This window comes from Spea bombifrons, chromosome 3 (assembly GCF_027358695.1).
Source record: "Spea bombifrons isolate aSpeBom1 chromosome 3, aSpeBom1.2.pri, whole genome shotgun sequence".
Classification (NCBI taxonomy): domain Eukaryota; kingdom Metazoa; phylum Chordata; class Amphibia; order Anura; family Pelobatidae; genus Spea; species Spea bombifrons.
In genome coordinates this window covers 44,584,586-44,604,215 of record NC_071089.1, presented here as the reverse complement: position 1 = coordinate 44,604,215, position 19,630 = coordinate 44,584,586, and the positions used below count along the sequence as shown (strand labels likewise).

Genomic DNA, 19,630 nt, shown 5'->3' with positions numbered 1-19,630 from the left:
GCATCAATTGCCGGCGCGTAGTGATGAGGGAGCAGGGAAGCTGAGGTCTGAAGTGCCAGACCTCGTGCTCCCACAACTGGATGGAAGAAAGAAGACAGAAGATAAGGTAAGAGATGGGGAGAAAGGGGTGTGAGTGCAGTGTATGTATGTTGGTGTGATATGGTCGGTGTATTTGTAAGCTGGTGTGTGTGTGTATATATACATATACATATACATGTGTGTGTAAAGGCAGGGGTGTGTGGTGAGGGCAGTGTATAAATGTGTATGTATGGACAGGCATATGTGTAGATATATACATATATATATACACACATATATATATATATATACACATATATATATATATATATATATATATATATATATATATAGTGTGTGTGTGTGTGTGTGTGTGTGTGTGTGTGTGTGTAAGGGCAGTGCATGTATATATATGTCAGCAAATCACCGGTAAGGTACATTGCTTGTCGTGATTGGCTGGTTGTTGTATGCTGGGTAGAGGGGTAGTCTTATACGGCGAGTATAGTCCAAACTCTATATTTGAACTGTAAAAGTTGGGGGTCGTCTTATACGCCCGGTCGTCTTATACGCCGGAATATACGGTAGTTGTATGGGGTTAAATATGGGACCTCTACTGTGCCTCAAATGAGACGAACCCATTAGAGTGATATGAAAAATGTCAAGTTTGATAACCGAAATGTGCATGTTACAATTTTGATCCCACAATGTCTGGGATACATGACGTACCCATTAACGTGGTATATTTCTGAATAAAAATTAGAAACTTTTTTCACATATCCAAAAACATGGTGAAACTAAGTGGATGTAAAAAAAAAAAAAAAAAAAAAGCTTGTGTGGAATCACCTGCATGGAACATGCTGATTTCACCTAAATCACATACCATATGTTGTCTAGTGTTTGCAAATCTATAGTTTTAAGAGGTAAAATTTAAAAAAAGGACCTCTGCTATGCCACACATAAGACATGAACCCAGCAAGATGATTCCCAGTTCAGAAACTGTAATGTACATGTGACAATTTTCACCCTGCAACGTCCAATAAGCATGGCATACCCATGCATGTTTTTTTGGGAGTCATGGGCGTTTTTTGGGGGGGAGTTGCGGGTGGGAGCGGGCGGTCAGACAATGTACACTCCCGCAAGGCTGCCTTCGCCTTGCCCCCTCATAGCATGTCTTCTCTTGTTCCGCCCAGGATCCCAGCGGAGTCACGCGATTTTACGTCACTTCCCGTGACTCCGCTGGGCTCCTGGGCGGAGCAAGAGAAGAGGCGCTGTGAGACGCTGTGAAGGCAGCCTTGCGGGAGTGTGCGGGAAATCTGCAGTTCAGGTAAGGGGGTGGGCGGGATTCACCACATATGTGACAGGAGCGGGCAATATTGGACACATGTTGCGGGAGCGGGCGGGATTGGATATATATGTTGCGAGAGCTTAAAAAGTATTAAAATTCCCCTGTTAAAATACTTTGGGTTGTCAACTTTCAAAAAAAATATATACTTTTGTTCTGCACTTTTAGCTTTTCTAATCACTAATGAGGCCCAACTAAAAGCACTTAAAAAAAAAAAAGTTTGGAAACAGTGATGCATATTATTCATGTTCAGCCATTTCACTACAAAAATAGCAGATAACACCAGGCATATGAGGGCAAATACCTAGATACATTTTTTTTTATGTACTGGCTATGTAGTTGTTATAGGTGAAACTGTGAAAACAGGTTTTTACTTTTCTCATAATAAATGAAAGTTTATATACATTACTGTGCAAACGTTTTAGGCAGGTGTGAAAAATGCTGTAAAGTAAGAATGCTTTCAAAAATATACATGTTAATAGTTTATTATTAGCAACTGACAAAATACAAAGTGAGTAAATATAAAAAAAATCTAACTCAACCCAATATTTTATGTGAGTACCATTTGCTTTGAAAACAGCATAAATTCCAATTCTCCTTCTAAAGCTGTCACATTTCAGTGATGTTTTGACCTGTTGGCCATTAGGAGATTGTCAGGACTCGGGTGATCAGGTCGGGTAGGAGCCCATGCGCAGGGGATACTTGGGGGTTCAGTCTGTAACCCACGGTGCATGATTATGCAAACAAAGACACCACAAGCAGAAATCCAGGTAATGCAGTGTATTTTATGTATATAACAGGACCAGCAAATAAGGGTAATACAGTCTAAGCAAGAAACCGGACGTATGGCAAAATAAAATACCGGTAATAAGTCTTTTGGCAGGGAGCCCACTTGGAAGGGTACGAAAGGCACACAGCCCGCTTGGAAGGACACAAAGCAGGGAGTCCACTTGGAAGGACACAAAGCAGGGAACCAAGAACAGTACAGGTGCAGAGCCACAGCAGGAAGGTCCATAGACTTCAATACAAAGGCCCTGGCCGAAGGGCAGGTTCATAAAGGCAGGGTAATCCAGGTAACAAGGCCCAGCTGGATGTATTGACTAGGGCTCAACCCAGGTAACAAGGCACACCTGAGTTCTGAGTGCTCCAGAGGGTGCAGGGTGGCCACTAGCGGTAGCAGATTTAAACGCCACAGGTATAAAAAAAAAAAAAAAAGCCATGGTTCAGGCAGCGAAAAAGTGGTTCCTGACAGACATACAATTATGCCCTGAAAAAAAGTGGTCAGAAAGGTACACCCTGCTTTTCTTACATTGCATTTCCTTACCAATGCACTGGAGATTAGGCTGCCTAGGTTTCAGTCCCTTTTGCTAGAGAGATTTGCCAGCCTCTTTGTAGTGAATACTGAACATGGCAAGGTCATATATCTTAACTCTTTTGCAGTTTATGGTTTACCAAAAAAAAACATTAACATAATAATCCCATTTACTGGAAGCTATTAATTCTTCAATTACAAAAACAACCATAGTCAAACAATCATAACACAAATACCAAAAAATTGAAAATCAGTTATGTCTTTTTGCCAACACCCGCACGCTGTGGGAACTGCACACAACATAAACCAATTATAGCTAAAAGTTACATGGTGACAGCTGTTTTGCTCAAAGCATCCTATGGATTCAGGGCTAAGATGCACAGAGTCCATGACAAAGGGCACGTTTACGTCTGTTTACTAATATGGATTTATTCATGCACTAGAGCGGCAGCTTAAAGCAAAATAGAGTTTGCAAGTCACTGATTTTTGTCCCATTTAGAACTGCAATAATAAACACACTGCAGTTTCTGACTTGTTTCTAGTCAAGATACTTAAACTATTTTCCGGTTCTTTATATATTCATTGTCAAATAGCGTGGGGTGTTATATAATTTTATTTTAAGTTTAGAGTGAGAAAAGGCATTTTACTTTAGTATATAGTATCTATATTTCTGACATGATGTTTTACCTGCCTGGATTCTTTGTGTGCACTGCAGGTCATAAAGCACAGCCTCTGAAAGTATTTTTGTTTGGCTGAGATTGGGGTGAAAAAGGAGGCAATCACTGGAGGGACTCTCCAGTTTCTCATGCAGCCTTCTGAAAACTAAATTCATATTAAGTATATTAAAGTACTTTGCAAGTAGTAGGGGTGGATCTAGAGCCTTACCTCAGACCTCACTAACACACAGAAACACAGAAATGCACGTTAATACAGAGGCACACAGACACTCAGCACTAACACACACTCAGCACTAACACACATGCACACACACACGCTATCATATCCAGACACTCAAACACAACTCTACATACACACACTAATATACCCAAAAACACATGTTCACATACTAAAATACCCCGACAGACATTCAATTACACATCCAGACACACGCTAACATACAGAGACATGTTCACACATTAACACACCACGGTATTAACACTAAACATGAGGGATCTATGCCTGTAATTTAGGAGGTTTTATCTATACTTTTAATGCTAAGTTTTGATGTGAATTCCAATTGATCTATACCTTCAAAGCAAAGTTTTTGTGTTATTCTATTTTTCCATATCTGCTATGCTATGTTTCCATACATGATTTATATATACCTGCAAATACAGGGTTTGTATGTGTTGTTTATTTGATCTATTCCTTCAGTGCTGAGCTTACATGTGATTTCCAGTTGATCTATACCTGCAGTGCAGGCTTTATATGTTCTGTTGATCTATACCTGCCTATTCTATGTTTCCAATATGTTATTATTGTATACCTGCAAATACAGGGTTTTTATGTCTTATTCAGTGGATCTATACATGCACGTGTTCTTTATTTGATCTATACCTAAACTACAGAGAGTAAATAAAAGAGGTGTGGCTTAGTGAATGAGGGGACAAAGGGACTCTGGGGATGATTACAGGGGAGAGGACCTCTCAATTTCACAGTACGGTCAGAAATAGGAAAGACTGCGCTGACAGTCTTCCCCTAATCTGCAGTCAGTGTGGCAAATAATGCTTTCCTGGGGTCCATTTTTTTTCAATATAAAATATATTGGCAGCAGGGTCCAGTATTTATATATATATATTGACAGGAGGGGCTAATATTATACATATATATATATATATATACACATCTATATATATTGGCAGAAGGGTCTAATATTAATATATATTAGCAGCAGGGTCTCGGGGCAAAGGTTTAAAGGTAACATCAGAAGTGGTAGATGTTAATACAGTAAAGACATTTAAGCAAGCATGGGATAGGCATAAGGCCAAGCTAGATATGGGATAAGGCCAGGTACTAAGGAAAGTACTCAGAGGTTGGGCAGACTTGATGGGCCTAATGGTTCTTATCTGACATCACTTTCTATGTTTCTAATATATATTGGGAGCAGGGCCTAATATATATTGGCAGCAGGGGCTTAAAAAGTGTCAGAGAAGCATGCCCATTGCCAACTATTGCTAATACAATAGGAGAATAGTAACAGTGGTGCATAAGTGATTTCACAGTCGGTAATTGTCAAATACTGATCTACTATTCACTGTATTTCAGAGCAAATAAACACTGTAACAAAATGCATCAGATCGGCCTAGTGTTAATTACTAAACTATGGAAATGTCAGACAATGCTTACCTTTACACGTCTAATTGCATAGGTATGATCATGGAGGTCAAAAACTGGATGGCGTACTGAGCGCAGGTCCCAGCCTCTCAAACTACAGTCAACTGCCCCAGTAACAAGAAGGTTCTAGAAAACAAGCATATACATGTTTACATGTTTAGAGGTGACAGCACTATTTTAAGATTTTCCTAGATGCAGCATCGTTAAGCTTGGCAAATGAAAACGGTGGTTATTTTTCTTACTCCATTTTTGGTTCTTCCATTTTTGTATTTCTGTTATCATTAATGGTAAGCAGTTGGAATTCTCTATAGCCACCAATGAATTCCACAACTGTGTAGGAACATACTATCTGAGCTATTTGTGTGGAATATCCCAGTTGCTGGTTCTTTTTAAGAATCCTCTATCATTATTCTGCACTAATCCCAAAGGCCTGTTGTATATGATGTGACACTATGGGGGAAAGATGCAAGTGACTGTGCAGCAGCATGAAGCCATTTATCGTTGATAAAACACTACAAATGTTATTAATGTAATTCAAGAATGGAGCCAAATCATCCCAGACAAATTCTTGGAAACTACACAACCTAATTACAGTAAAACAACAAGACTCAGAAAATAGCAGTTTTCCAAAGAAATGGAAGATGCAGTATCAGCGCTAATTGTATCATTACTAAAGAAAGTTGATGTTATACACATTTCACATATAAAACTATTTCCATTCTTTTGATATTTTGAAGCGCCTGTTAAAGGGATAGTCTAATGTCCCATGCATCCTTACCAACAAAGAATCCATGAACAGAGCTGATCTCATGAGACCCCTTCCCCCATACCCCTCGCGGAGCCTGCACTGAAGCTGAAAGCCTGTGAGTATACCGGGTGGGCGCAGTCAGCTGGAGATAGCTACACATATCTCCTGCAAACCAAGGAACTTGAAAGTGGTCAAATTAATGTGAGGGGATTCTGCAGAACCCCCACCAAGCATTTGCAAGGGGGGGGACACATGAAAATTTAGAGGGATCACTGAGCTGTCATATGCATTAAAGTTTATATAACAAATAGAGTGTCAGCTGGCTGGCACACTGGTAAAAGGCTTGATCCTACCTGCTGTCATCCAGGGATAATGTATTGTGACTTGACAGATGCCCCATCACCATTATAATCCACCCTACCCAAAGTAAAAACTAATTAATTAGTAAAGTCTAATAAAAAGTTGTGCTGTTTTATTTTAAATAGAATAAAAATGGGCATAGGTCCATGTGGACTAGGCCTCCCATCACCCTTAGCCAGAATGATGATGGAGGTGATGGGAGGTGTAGCCGGCAAAATCTGTAAAGTGCCATACTTGTGGACCACCCATATTTTGTGTCTTTAGCAACATTTTGAAATTGAACCCCTTATAGTATGTTTCTACCCAATATATTGTGTACTATTACTTCATTGGTTCAGTGTGCAATCTTCATGTATGTACCACTACATATCTATGATACATTTATTTATGGTGTGTTAGAAAATTATATAGTTTTCATTACTTTCTCTATTTCTTATGGAATGTACAGGTAACAATTAGGGAAAATTATGTTTTTTGTTTTGATTATCCTGTAATCACAAATTGCCTTAATTTAGGTATGTTTGAACAGTTTAAAAATCCTGAATAAACAAACTGTAAAAAGTGGCCTGACTCCCAGCACTCAAAGGATCAGGGCAAGCAGTGCATCAAAAAAAGAATCACTTAGTGTTCTAAGACCCCTTTGTTAACAATGGCTTATGTTACGCAGCTGGCGCTCTAAAGGTTAAACAATTATATTTGGAAATTGTTAGTATTAGTATTGTTAAGTATTCAGCAATACTAGGAATGGTTTCTTCTAAGCTGCACTTTGTTATAAAGGTTTTAAATTCAAGAGAGTAAGTGGATAGGGAAAAGGTTGAGGTCTTCAGGATTTTATTTTATCCAGGTATGATCACAATTAGTCACTAAACTTAGTTCCTAAAACATATATTTTTACAATAATTTAAAAGATTGAGGAAACAACAAATTTAACTAGCTATATGTACTGTTAATTAACACATTTAAGAATGCATTTGTTTTAACATAAAAAACATATAAATACACATATTTCTTTAGCCCAGTTTCTTTGTTGTAAAATGCTGAGGCTACAACCAATGTGGCAAAAGATGTGTGTGCAGAGAAAAATATAATCATGACAATGATAAAGCATGAAAAGCTTATATAATTTCATTATGTGACAGCCTTTTTAAGATAATTTAATGCATCATCTGCACATTCCTATCAAACAAATTATTAATTTTTCATTTTGTTTTAAAATAGATTTCATTTTTTTAATTAACATTCAAAGTTTCATGCAGAATCTGTTTGGGGTCAACGTGATTTCATTTTCACTGAACTGAATATAAGGATATAGATCTAACCATTCAATTCATTTAGGAGGCTCCCCAAAGGCATTTTGCTGAACGTGGATATTGAGAAATGGATAGTCATGTCTTGTAACTGCAGGAGACAATAACATATTGGATCCCGCTTTTCATGGAGAAATAAATATATTGCTGAATTCATGAAAAGTACATTAATCAATATAATTTTCTCATTAGCCATAAACACCTAAAGCAGAAATTGCCAGCAGGGCAAGAGGTTTTAATGTTAAAACCTAAGTTATTTTTTGTAGGTGGCTTTCATCTAAAGTTCTACTGTTGTAGGTGGCTTTCATCTAAACAGCTCTTGTCGGGACATCAATGCTAAGGTCGATTGAGCTGGTGCAAGAAGCAAGGAGATGAGTTCTGGTGCCAAGCTGTTTAAGTGCTCCCCATGCTGTGGTTGTGCTTGGCGTCCTTCTAAGCAAGTTTAAACACCTGTGTCTGGAAGGGCTGAGAAGAAACATGCATAATGTATTGTTCAGATGACCTTGGCTAAAGCATTAACATTAACTATGCAATACAAAGGACCAGACGTTCTTTGAGAAGATGCTTATTGGGTTTGTGAATAAAGTGAATTCACATATATATGCACGCAACGATCAGCCGTAACATTATGACCACCTGCCTAATATTGTGTAGGTCCCCTTTTGCCGCCAAAGCAGCTGTGGAGGTATGGCCACTGAAGGTGTACTGTGGTATCTGGCACCAAGATGTTGGCAGCAGATCCTTTAAGTCCAGTAAGTTGTTTAGTGGGGCCTCCATGGAAGCATCCTGGTGCCATGTGTTCTCCAGTTATGATGTAAAGGATGTAAAGCAAAACATGATTTATCAGACTAGGCCACCCTCTTTTATTGCTCTGTGGTCAAGTTCTTATGCTCACATGCCCATTGGAGGTGCTTTTGCTAGCAGACAGGGGTCAGCATTTGCCCATGACTGGTCTGCTGCTTTGTAGCCATATGCCCAACAAACTGTGATACACTGTACGCTCTGACACCTTTCTATCAGAACCAGCCTTCTGGTTCTACTCTGACCCAGCCATCACAATTTGGCCCTTGCCAAAATCGCTTATATCCTTATACTTGACCATTCTTCCTGCTTCTAACACATCAATGTTCGCTTGCTGCCTAATATAGCCTACCCACTAACCCACTATCAGGTGCCATGATAACAAGATTATTAGTGTTATTCACGACACCTGTCTGTGGTCATAATGTTATTATATATATATATATATATATATATATATATATAAAACATACATATTTACCAATTTTTTGGACCTGCTAAGAAAAAGATGAATATTGTTATGTTCTGATAAGGAAAACCATAGAATTCAAGAAGGGCGTACCTTCTTTTGCAAACAACTGTTTGTAGATGTATATGCATACACACACTGTATTTATGTGTGGGTTTTGAATTATGTACAGGACTTAATTCTGAAATAGAATACTACCATAGTATACTGGAAACCAACAACTCTAAGTGGCAGTATGTGATTTTGAATGTTAATTACTTCAATTTAATAATTTCTATGGGACATGGCAGCCTTTTATTATATTAGGTAGCCTTTGGGTATTTTAGACATTGCTGTATAGCAGTATTGAATTTGCACTACTATTCTTAATAAATATCAAAATCTTATTAAAGGGGAGCCATAAACCAGCAGAGCAAATATTGCTTTTTAAACCTAACATGTTAACAAAATTGAATTTAAATCACAGGGTTTTCTTAAATTTCTATAAATTTCCCCCCAGACATCAAAGTAAAGGTCAGACTAAAACTTGCTATTTAGCTTCTCATCAATTTTTGGTTGTTTTTCTGCTTTTGCTTAATACATTCTTTTTTCACATATTACCAATCAAAGTAATTCTGGGATTCTGCTTATTGCTTATAAGCTGTTGTTCACATATCATAGGGGTGTTTTGGTCTATGGCCTTTCGGCTGCAAGGAGCATTATGGGTCCAATTGGCTATGAAGATTTAACAAATTCAATTTTTGCCAAGTGTCTCACCAAATCTCCAAGTGCAGACTCCATTGACTCCAATGAGGACCTCTGTGTAATGTACTACAACTTAATTTATTTAACTCACATGTGATCTAGCTGCTTATGTTACAATGACACCTCCACTGGCATATGTGCAATTCTGAAAGCTTTAACAAGCATGTCCCAATAATGCTTTAAATCATTAAATTAGAATTAAGAAACATTAGGAGGTTAGTTAATAGATCTGTATGGGAGTTATACATCCAAAAACACTGATTAAAACAAACTCACTGCAAGCATTTTTGTAAAAAAGCATACAGTTTGAGAGCCCTCTCAATTAGGATGTAAATGATGTTTCTACCGTATTTTCCGGCATATAAGACGACTTTTTAACCCGTGAAAATCTAATCAAAAGTCGGGGGTCGTCTTATACGCCGGGTACGGAAACTTACCGAGCCGGACTGGAGAATCACGAATCTCTAGGGGAGGGGCAAGCAGAGAAGCCGCCTCCCCTGGGCCGGTCTTCAGGGCCGCGCCGAGGTAGGTGCAAGATCGTGATCTCCCCAACTAGCCCTGATCAGCGGGCACCCGATGAGCAGGGCTGGTTGGGGAGATCACGACCTCCCTCTAACTAGCCCAACATTAGGGAGCTCAAGGTCTGGCAGGGATAGGATACAGATCCCCCACAGTGGTGCAGGGGACCTGCATCCCACTCTCCGATACACTCAGCCTCCCCTGCTGGCACTTACCAAGGGGGGAGTGCCGGCACGGGAGGCTGTCTAAGCGCATCACGCAGACGTTCACCGGCAGCGGCGATGCGCGTAAACCCCTGCTGCCAGCACGTCTGCTCGGTGTGCTTTAACAATCTCCCTTGCCGGGAGTCCCAGCAAGGGAGATTGTTAAAGCACATCGAGCGGACGCGCCGGCAGAGGAGGTTGTTTACGCTCGCCGGTGAACGTCTGCGCGGTAAGCTTTAACAATCCTCCTTACCAGTGCAGAAGTTGTATACCGTTCTGCATAGAATAGATGTCCCCTGCCGGTCCCGCAAGACACCCGGGACTCCGGGAGTCTGCACTGGTAAGTCTAGGGGAGGGGGCACATCTCGGGGGACACACAGAGTGGCAGCATATCTCGGGGGGGGGCAGAGTGGAAGCATATCTCGTGGGAAGTGGAGGACAATATGGGTAAGGAGCACAATGCTCTCAGGATACTGTTCTGACTATTTGGACTACCTGTATATTTATTATTGATGTCAATAGTGTTCTATATATTTACTAAATTTAAAGGTGCACTCCATAGTGAGTAACATTAATTATGCACTTTATGATGTTTACAAAATTACCGTATTTGCTCGATTATAAGACGAGGTTTTTTTCAGAGCAAATGCTCTGAAAAAGACCCCTCGTCTTCTAATCGGGGTCGTCTTCTAATCAGACCTCAAATAGAGGTCTGATTATGAGACTAAGATCCAGATCCCCCGCACCGCTGCAGGGGACCTGGATCCTCCTGTCTCTCCCCCCCCCCCCATTTAACACCCCCCCACACACACTTACCGGTGCTTCCTGTATTGCCGGGGCAGCGGGTTGACGTCTACGCGATGCGCGTAGACAACGCCCGCTGCAGCCGGAAGGAGGTGTGGCTAGCAGCGTGGGTTTGTCTGCGTCCGTCGCGCATACCTTCCCCGACTGTCAGAGATCAGAGTTCCCCGCACCGGTGCGGGGAACTCTGATCTCTGACAGCCGGGGAAGGTATGCGCGACGGACCCAGACAAACCCCCGCTGCCAACTCCACCTCCTTCCGGCTGCAGCGGAAGGAGACGTCAACCCGCTGCCCCGGCAATACAGCAGGAAATTGGAAGCACCGGTAAGTGTGTGTGTGTGTTAAATGGGGGCATAGGGCATTTCTGGAATGCCTTATACCCCTATATGCCACTCTGTCACTTAGGGGGTTAAAAGGCATATTATGGGGCAGAGTGGCATATAGGGAGGTATAACGCATTTCAGGAGGCAGAGTGGCGTTAAGGGGGCATTTAATAGAGCACTCTGCCTCCTGAAATGCCTTATACCTCCCTATATGCCACTCTGCCCCATAATATCCATTTTAACCCCCTAAATGCCAGAATGGGATATAGGGGTATAAGGCATTTCAGGAGGCAGAGTGGCACATAGGGGGTCAAAAGGCATACCATGGGGCACAGTGGCATATAGAGGGTTAAAAGGCATATCATGGGCCACAGTGCCATATTGGTATGGCAAGCCTGGGGGCAGATGTGCGTAACTGGGGGACAGGTTGGAAAATACAAGGAAATAAAAACAAAATAAATATTTTTCTCAATCATAGCTTATATTAAAAAAAATAGTTTACATGAATTAACATTTACTGGTAAAACTTTTTTCCTTTAGGGTCATCTTATATTCTGGCTTTTTCTTTTTATCTTAAGTTAATATTCAGATTTTGGGGGGTCGTCTTCTAATCGAGCAAATACGGTAATAGGTGCACTTTATAGAGAGTAATATACAACTATACTTGAATGACTCAGCATTTTATGATTTTTTGATGGTTTACATGCACTTGAGACACTTTATATATATATATATATAGCCATATTCACTCCATATGCTCTGATTTCCTAGAAACCTCTGTTGTCTATATTATGAAATATTCGATATATTTTTTATTAATATGTTTTTGTACAATAAAATAATATATTTTAATATAAGGGCTAGTGTAGAACTCTTTTCATATAAGGTATACAAGTTTTCAGGAGTTTCCCTGTTTTTGAGGATGAGATCCTTATACATACCACAATATTTATAACATCATGTTATTTGTGAAAAGTGTGGTTGGATTCTTTTGTGTTATATATATATATATATATATATATATATATATGTGTGTGTATATATATATATATATATATATATATATATATGTGTGTGTATATATATGTGTGTGTGTGTGTGTGTGTGTGTGTGTGTGTGTGTGAGGGCAGTGTATGTATATGTCTGTATAACAACCAGCCAATCACCGGTAAGGTACATCGCTTGCCGTAATTGGCTGGTTGTTGTATACTGGGTAGAGGGGTAGTCTTATACGGCGAGTATAGCCCAAACTCTATATTTTAACTGGAAAAGTTGGGGGTCGTCTTATACGCCCAGTCGTCTTATACACCGGAAAATACGGTAAATATTATCAGCAAAGTTGTGTGAATAATGTCTAAATATATGATATTACTACACATAGTACAGACTGAAGAGTAAGACAGTATGGTGGGGCACCGGACAGTAGGACTGAGGCTAGGGAAAGTGAGGCAGAGGTACAAATGAGTCCTACAGATTTCTTTTTCAAGGACTGCATACTAGGGAGGGGTCTGATACCAGGGTTGGGGTTTCCGACTGCTAGGGGCAGCTCCTGAAATATTTTGTACAGGAACACGACAGGTAAGGATAAGAACAGAGGACAGGCAAGCATTGTAGGTAGGGAAACTGCTAAAGAGCTTTGTAGTTTAGGATTTTTTATTGAATCCTAAAGTGTAAAGGCAGCCAATGGGTTAGGTGTTACTACAGTGGTGTGTAAGGAATATAACAGCAGCATTCATGATAGATTGTAATGGGGACAAGTATTAGGAAAACAGCTAAGATGTAATCAAATTGAGTACACAGGCAAGAGCTTCCACTGCATTATGGGTTAGGAAGAGGAGAACATAAGCAAATAGTTTTTAAGATTTAAGTTTTTGGAAATAGACAATGTAAAGGGTGAATGACAGGTCAATGACACAGAAGCAATAACTGCATGGGATAGGGATGATGGTTGTATCATTGGCATTGAGGTAGACTGGCAAAAGAATGTTAGCATTGGAGGCAGTGAAGACTTACTGTTAAAAGAAAGACTAAGACAGAGGTGGGACAATTAGTGACACAATCAAAGAAGAAGCAGAGAGATCGGAGGAAATGCAGATCTGAGTGCCACCAGTATATAGATGACGCTTAAGTCAAAGGATGAAATTAGTTTGCCAGGGGAAACAGTGTAGAAGGGGGGCATAGAACTGGGATGCTCCAAGAGGGAAAGTGGAAAGGATGTATTTCTGGAAAAGGAGACATTGACGGTGTAATCAGAGACCAAGACTATGAAGTTTCTGTAGAACAGCGTGGTTGACAATGTTAAAAGCTGCAGAAAGATTATCAAAGAGTAGTTACCCTTGAATTTAACAGTGAGTATATTCATTTTGATTACAGGCAACGCCAGGTGTAATGTCAATCTTGGTGGCAAGCTATACATAAGGGATTCAAATGTGGGGTACAGGAATGCAAAGACAAACAAGTAGGTTGAAAGTGAAGAAGAGCTGTAAGGGACTATATTAAATGAGAACACTGTAAATAAACAGAAATGGTTAACAAGTGCAAGGGCAGAATATAGTTTATAAAAGCAATATATTTGCTACATATATGTAAAAATATGTAACAAATTATGTATCATAATAAAAGACCCTCACCTGGGAGCAGTTTAGAGCAAATTAGCTGTTGCTAGATTCTGCTAGGCCTGGGGAAATTAAAAGGTGGGGGAGTTACCAATAAATCAGCTTAAATTCATTCTAGGCGCCTATGTATGTGGTAGGGTTTTCAGCCAGGAGAAAATCAGTATCAAATGAGGAAGACACTTAGACTGAGAATGGTAATAATATATTTTTGTGAAAAATAAATTTTAAAAAATTTATTTTGATACAGAGTCGCATTTAATCCCATTATTATATCTGTCCTTCAACTATTTTAACGTATTATGTAGAACCAGTAAATATACATTACTGTCCACAAGTTTGGGGTCACTTAGCTGTTTTGATGGAAAACAAAGAATTTCCTGGCATTGCTAACATAATTGCAAAAGGGTTTTCTAATGATCAATTATCCTTTTAAAATTAAAATTGGATTAGCTAACACAATGTGCCATTGGAACAAAGAAATGATGGCTGCTGACAAAGGGCCCCTTGCACCCTTATGAAGATATTTTTCTATAAAATCAGCCGTTTCCAGCTACCATAGTCATTTGCAACATTAATGTCTACAATGTATTTCTGATGCATTTGATATTTTAATGGACAAAGTTTACTTTTCTTTGAAAAACAAGGACATTTTTTTAAGTGATAGCCATACATTACCTGATCGTATTTGCACCAGTCACAGCTCAAAACTTCTGCTTGATGAGCTGGGATCACCAGTTTGCATACTGGGGATTTCACATCCCATATCCTTAGAGTCTGGTCTCCTGCAAATCAAACACAGTGATTATTAGTATTAACAATAACAATTAATAATGGTAAAAGTAGAAAATATAAAAAACAGGTCTCAGACAAAAGAGCTTCTAATTGCATTCCAGGAGAAAATATTAGACTTAATTACCAACAAAAATGATAACCAAAAAAAACATTTGGTACAAATCAACAATAACAAGGGTGATCTTCGACAAAATTGACAAAAACAATCTGCAAGTTAATTAAAAGTTTAGTTTAGTGCAGAAAATACCGTATTGGCTCGGATATAGGCTGCACCCTAAAAGTTTGGTGCTTTTTTAAAGAAAAAGTTTTTAAAAAAAGCACCAAAAAAACATGCTGCCACTGTGTCCCCCCCCGAGATATGCTGCCACTCTGTCCTCCTCCCCCCCGAGATATGCTGCCACTCTGTCCTCCCCCCCCCGAGATATGCTGCCACTCTGTCCTCCCCCCCGAGATATGCTGCCATTCTGTCCCCCCGAGATATGCTGCCACTCTGTCCTCCCCCCCGAGATACGCTGCCACTCTGTCCTCCCCCCGAGATACGCTGCCACTCTGTACTCCCCCCCCGAGATACGCTGCCACTCTGTCCTCCCCCCCCGAGATACGCTGCCACTCTGTCCTCCCCCCCGAGATACGCTGCCACTCTGTCCCCCCCCCGAGATACGCTGCCACTCTGCCCCCCCCCGACATACCAGAGCAGACTCCCGGGTGTCTTGCGGGGCCGGAGGGGGACATCTATGCAAATCGCGTATTGTATACGCGTATTGCGTAGATGTCTTCCGCCAGCCCCGCAAGACACCCGGGAGTCTTCTCTGGTAAGTCGGGGGGGGGGGTGTGTGTAAAATGCTTAGACAACCTCCCGTGCCGGCACCCCCCCCCGTGAGAAGTGCTGGCAGGGGAGGCTGTCTGAGCGAATCAGACAGTAGGATACAGGTCCCCTGCACCGCTGCGGGGGATCTGTATCCTATCCCCGCTGCCTGCCCGGCGCCCGGGACTGCATGTCCCGGGCGTCGGGCGCTAGACCCCGAATATAGGCCGCAAAAAAAAAAGTGCGGCCTATATTCGGGCCAATACGGTATATGGTGTGTTGGAGAAGCTGTAGTGATTACTGTGCGTCATATAGAGTTAAGTAGAATTACTTAACTCTATATTGCTCATTTATGGTACTAGCCAAACCTTGTAGTTTGTGGACAAGCTATTTTTTATTATCTTTCTATCATTTCATCTATTATTCTTCATTCATAAATTAATATTGGTGACAAAAATAGGCATTTTACTGACCTTGCGCGCAGTGTGACTATCTTTCAGTTCTTTAACATTTAAAATCTGTTCCTGAGTAGGTTAAGACAGTTGCCCATTTACATTAACAGCCAAACCTCTAGTTTGTGGACAACACAAAATATTTTTTATTATCTCCAATTAATAGCTGAATAATAAATATCGGTGACAAAATCTGACTGTGTAAAAATTCCTGAGTAGGGGGTATGACTTAAAATTTTTATTTTTATATAAAATATTTGGAAATATCTGTGAGGAGTGATTCCAGTGTTCGTGGGTTGGTCAGAGCTGGTGGCAGGCATGTATGAAAAAAGTAGTAGTCAGGTGACCCCCAGTATTGAAGTTGAAATATGCTGCTGCACGACCATGCTTACTCTGGGGGAACCTTCTTTTTTAGACAAAAAAATAATAATAATTCTATAATATTGTGGTGAAAATTCAGTCCTGCTGCATGGGGCTGCATATGCCTATAATTTGCCAGTGTCTGCCTGCCCAGACCCAGTGCCCTACTGTTGCTGCACGTCTTTGACTGTCTTTTTTTATATAAAAAAAAATCTATAATATGGGGGAAATTCAGTCCTGGTCCACATGACTGCATGTTCCTATCATCTGCCAGTGTCTGTTTCCCAGGCCCAGTGACCTACTACTACTACTACTTCTGCTGCATGTCTTTGACCGTCTTTACTCAATGTTCAATGGGGTTGAGGTCAGGGCTCTGTGCGGGCCAGTCAAGTTCTTCCACACCAAACCTATCCAACCTTGTTTTAATTGACCTTGCTTTGTGGACTGAGGCACAGTCATGCCGGAATAAAAAAGGGCCTTCCCCAAACTGTTCCCACAAAGTTGGAAAAATAGCATTGTCCAAAATGACTTGGTATGTCATACATGTGTACATTCGCAGACAAACATTGTTTTGCTTGAATATAAGACAAGGTTTTCTTCAGAGCAAATTCACCACAAATTTTGACAAACGCTGGTGGTCAAATTAATGCATTTGAAATACCTTTGGTATTTTAAAAATATATGATTTGATGGGGTAAATTGAACTGAGTGACTTCAAAGATGTCCCAAATAGGACATGGGGGCAGTAGGACCAGATGTCAAAGTTCCAAGTTAAAAAAATGTACACTTCCCAATGACTTCCCATGACAAACCCATGCATGGGCTGTATAACTGTACTCAGGAGATGTTGCTGAACACATATTGGGGTGTTGTTTGACAATCAGGTGTACCAGGAGTTATAAATTCATACCCGAATTACACTTTACCGCATTTGCTCGATTATAAGACAAGGTTTTTTCCAGAGCAAATGCTCTGAAAAATACATCTCCTCTTATGTTCAAGGTCATGGTCGGAGTTTAATGGTTTTCAGTGGCATCTAGGGGTTAAAAGGCATATCAGTGAGTCAGAGTGGCATATAGGGGTATAAGGCATATATGGGGGAGTGGCAAATAGGGGGTAAAATGCATGCCAGGGAGGCAGAGTGCCATATATATGGGTGTATAAGGCATATCTGGGAGGCAGAGTAGCAAGCCGTGGGGCAGATGTGCCTAACTGGGGGGCAGGTTGGCAAACAAAAGGAAATAAAAACATTATAATGCAGTTTACATGTGAATTAATATTTACTAAGAAAACTTTTTTCTTATAGGTTAGTCTTATATTCAGGCTTTTTCTTTTTCTTTTTTTTATTAATATTCAAATTTTGGGGGGGTCGTCTCATAATCAAGCAAATACAAATATATATATATACACACATATATATATATATATATATATATATATATATATATATATATATATATATATGAGAAGCAGCGAATGTGCATTGTTTATAGCATTGTTCAATGAGCACATTTCTGCACTGTTTACAAAAGATTTATAAATACCTTCAACAAACAATTCTGCAAATAATTCTAGCAAAGTGCAATCAATGGAATGTGGTATGTATTAAAGTAAACAATATGAGCCAAAAAAAGAGCCGCCTTTGTATTACAGCATGTTAGAAAGACAGAGACAAAACAAGTTTTAAAATACCAGAAATGGTTAAGAAAGTCTGAGCCAAACCAATGCCTTAAGGTAAAGAAGCCTCAGTTTCACAAAAGATTACTTCCTTCAAGGATTGATGAACACTGCAATATCTAATGGCCAATACAAAATTAGGTCTGTATTAGACCCAATGTATTTGTTATCTTCAAGAACCCTGTGTAACAATCTTCAAAAGTGGTTCCAGTATGTTACCAAGGGAAACTGATTCCTCTAAGCAATATATTTAGAAAGCCTACTTAATTTGATGAAATACTTATTTGTCACACAAGAACAACAGTGAAACAATTCTCGCCAAAGTAATTTGAACAGCAGAACTAAGGCTGACATAGCTATCTGCGCATTGTTAGTTCATGAAAGTTGATTTCTTAAGGCCACTGACAGACAAGCACCAGGTTGCCAAGGTGTCTGTAACGATCCTCTCAACAAAAGATGCTTGCTGGAAGGCCAGTCTGGTCATAAATGCATGTAGTATGTCTCCAAACTGGACCATCCCGGCAGTAAGTTCTGGAATATTATTATATCACAGGTCTTCTTGTAAAGAACAAGAGAATGCCACCAATGAAGCTTTCAGAAATCATAAAATGTATGCATCATAGTTATGCTGATGATACATGTGTCAGAATGTGGCAAAGGTAACATAACATTTATCATGCCTGGATGTTCACTCTCCTTTTAGATACCTTAACCTCTTAATGACCAATGACGTGCCAGACACATCATGGAAAAGCTCTCAGTTAATGACCGATGACATGCACGTCATGGTATTCAGCAGCACAGCAGCAGCACAGAGAACTGCAGCTGGGGCCCCGTGTGGCCCCTCCCTGGGGTGTCAACGTCCGGACGTCTGATTTACAAGAAAAGGAAGCCCTCCTGACCTGTTGTTTCTGTAAGGCAAATTGTTATGTTGTATATAATTATTATTATCTTTTATTTATATAGCGCCAACAGTTTACGCAGCGCTTAATACAATACATATATTCAAGGGGTATGACAAGACAAGAATCGACAAAGACAAACCGATACATTACGTGGAGAGAGCCCTGCTCGCAAGGTATATTACTTGTTATGTCCTGTAGTGATGTGGAAAATGATGGCGCTCTATAAAACAATAAGATTTTTTTTGCAATTTACCAACTGCGTGCGGGATGGCATAAAGTTTGATCCCTTAAATTTTGTTTACAATTTTTTGTTTACAAACATTTATCTTATATTTCTTTACTTTCATTTTGATGATATGGTAGAAGGCAATATTTCTGAGGCTGCCGATCAGTCTTTGACCAATCAGCAGCACTCAATCTCTGTAATTCACTGCTGCCAGCGGTGGGTCCCCCACTTGCTGCTTATGCCTGGATGTGGTCTGTGGCCCGCAGTTTGGAACCCAATAGTCTCGAGATTCGGGACCATAGATGCGAGATTCAAGGCTTCTGCCCCAGTAGCCCCGTTGCGATGCCACTGGTCTGCACTGCAAAGCATGCATACAGTAAGTCTTGTGCTGGGTGATGTTGGACCCCAAATGAGGACCCAGCTGGTGCATAGGGGCCCTTGTCATGCTGCAGGTGTATTTGCAGAGCCACAGATAGACTCCACAATGGGCATCCTCGCTTCCTACTTCCTATCATA

At 40.3% G+C, this 19,630-nt stretch overlaps 1 protein-coding gene across 2 annotated transcripts in view; it reads right to left on the bottom strand.

Moving 5' to 3' along the window:
- The window catches only part of PEX7 (peroxisomal biogenesis factor 7), a 91,709-nt gene that overhangs the window by 32,689 nt on the left and 39,390 nt on the right, over nucleotides 1–19,630 (bottom strand). For both annotated transcript variants that reach the window (XM_053461040.1, XM_053461041.1), the window contains exons 6-7: nucleotides 14,573–14,679; nucleotides 5,019–5,132 (exon numbers count right to left, since the gene is read on the bottom strand). In XM_053461040.1, coding sequence (XP_053317015.1) covers nucleotides 5,019–5,132; nucleotides 14,573–14,679 — 221 coding nt within the window. The remainder of the gene's footprint in view (nucleotides 1–5,018; nucleotides 5,133–14,572; nucleotides 14,680–19,630) is intronic.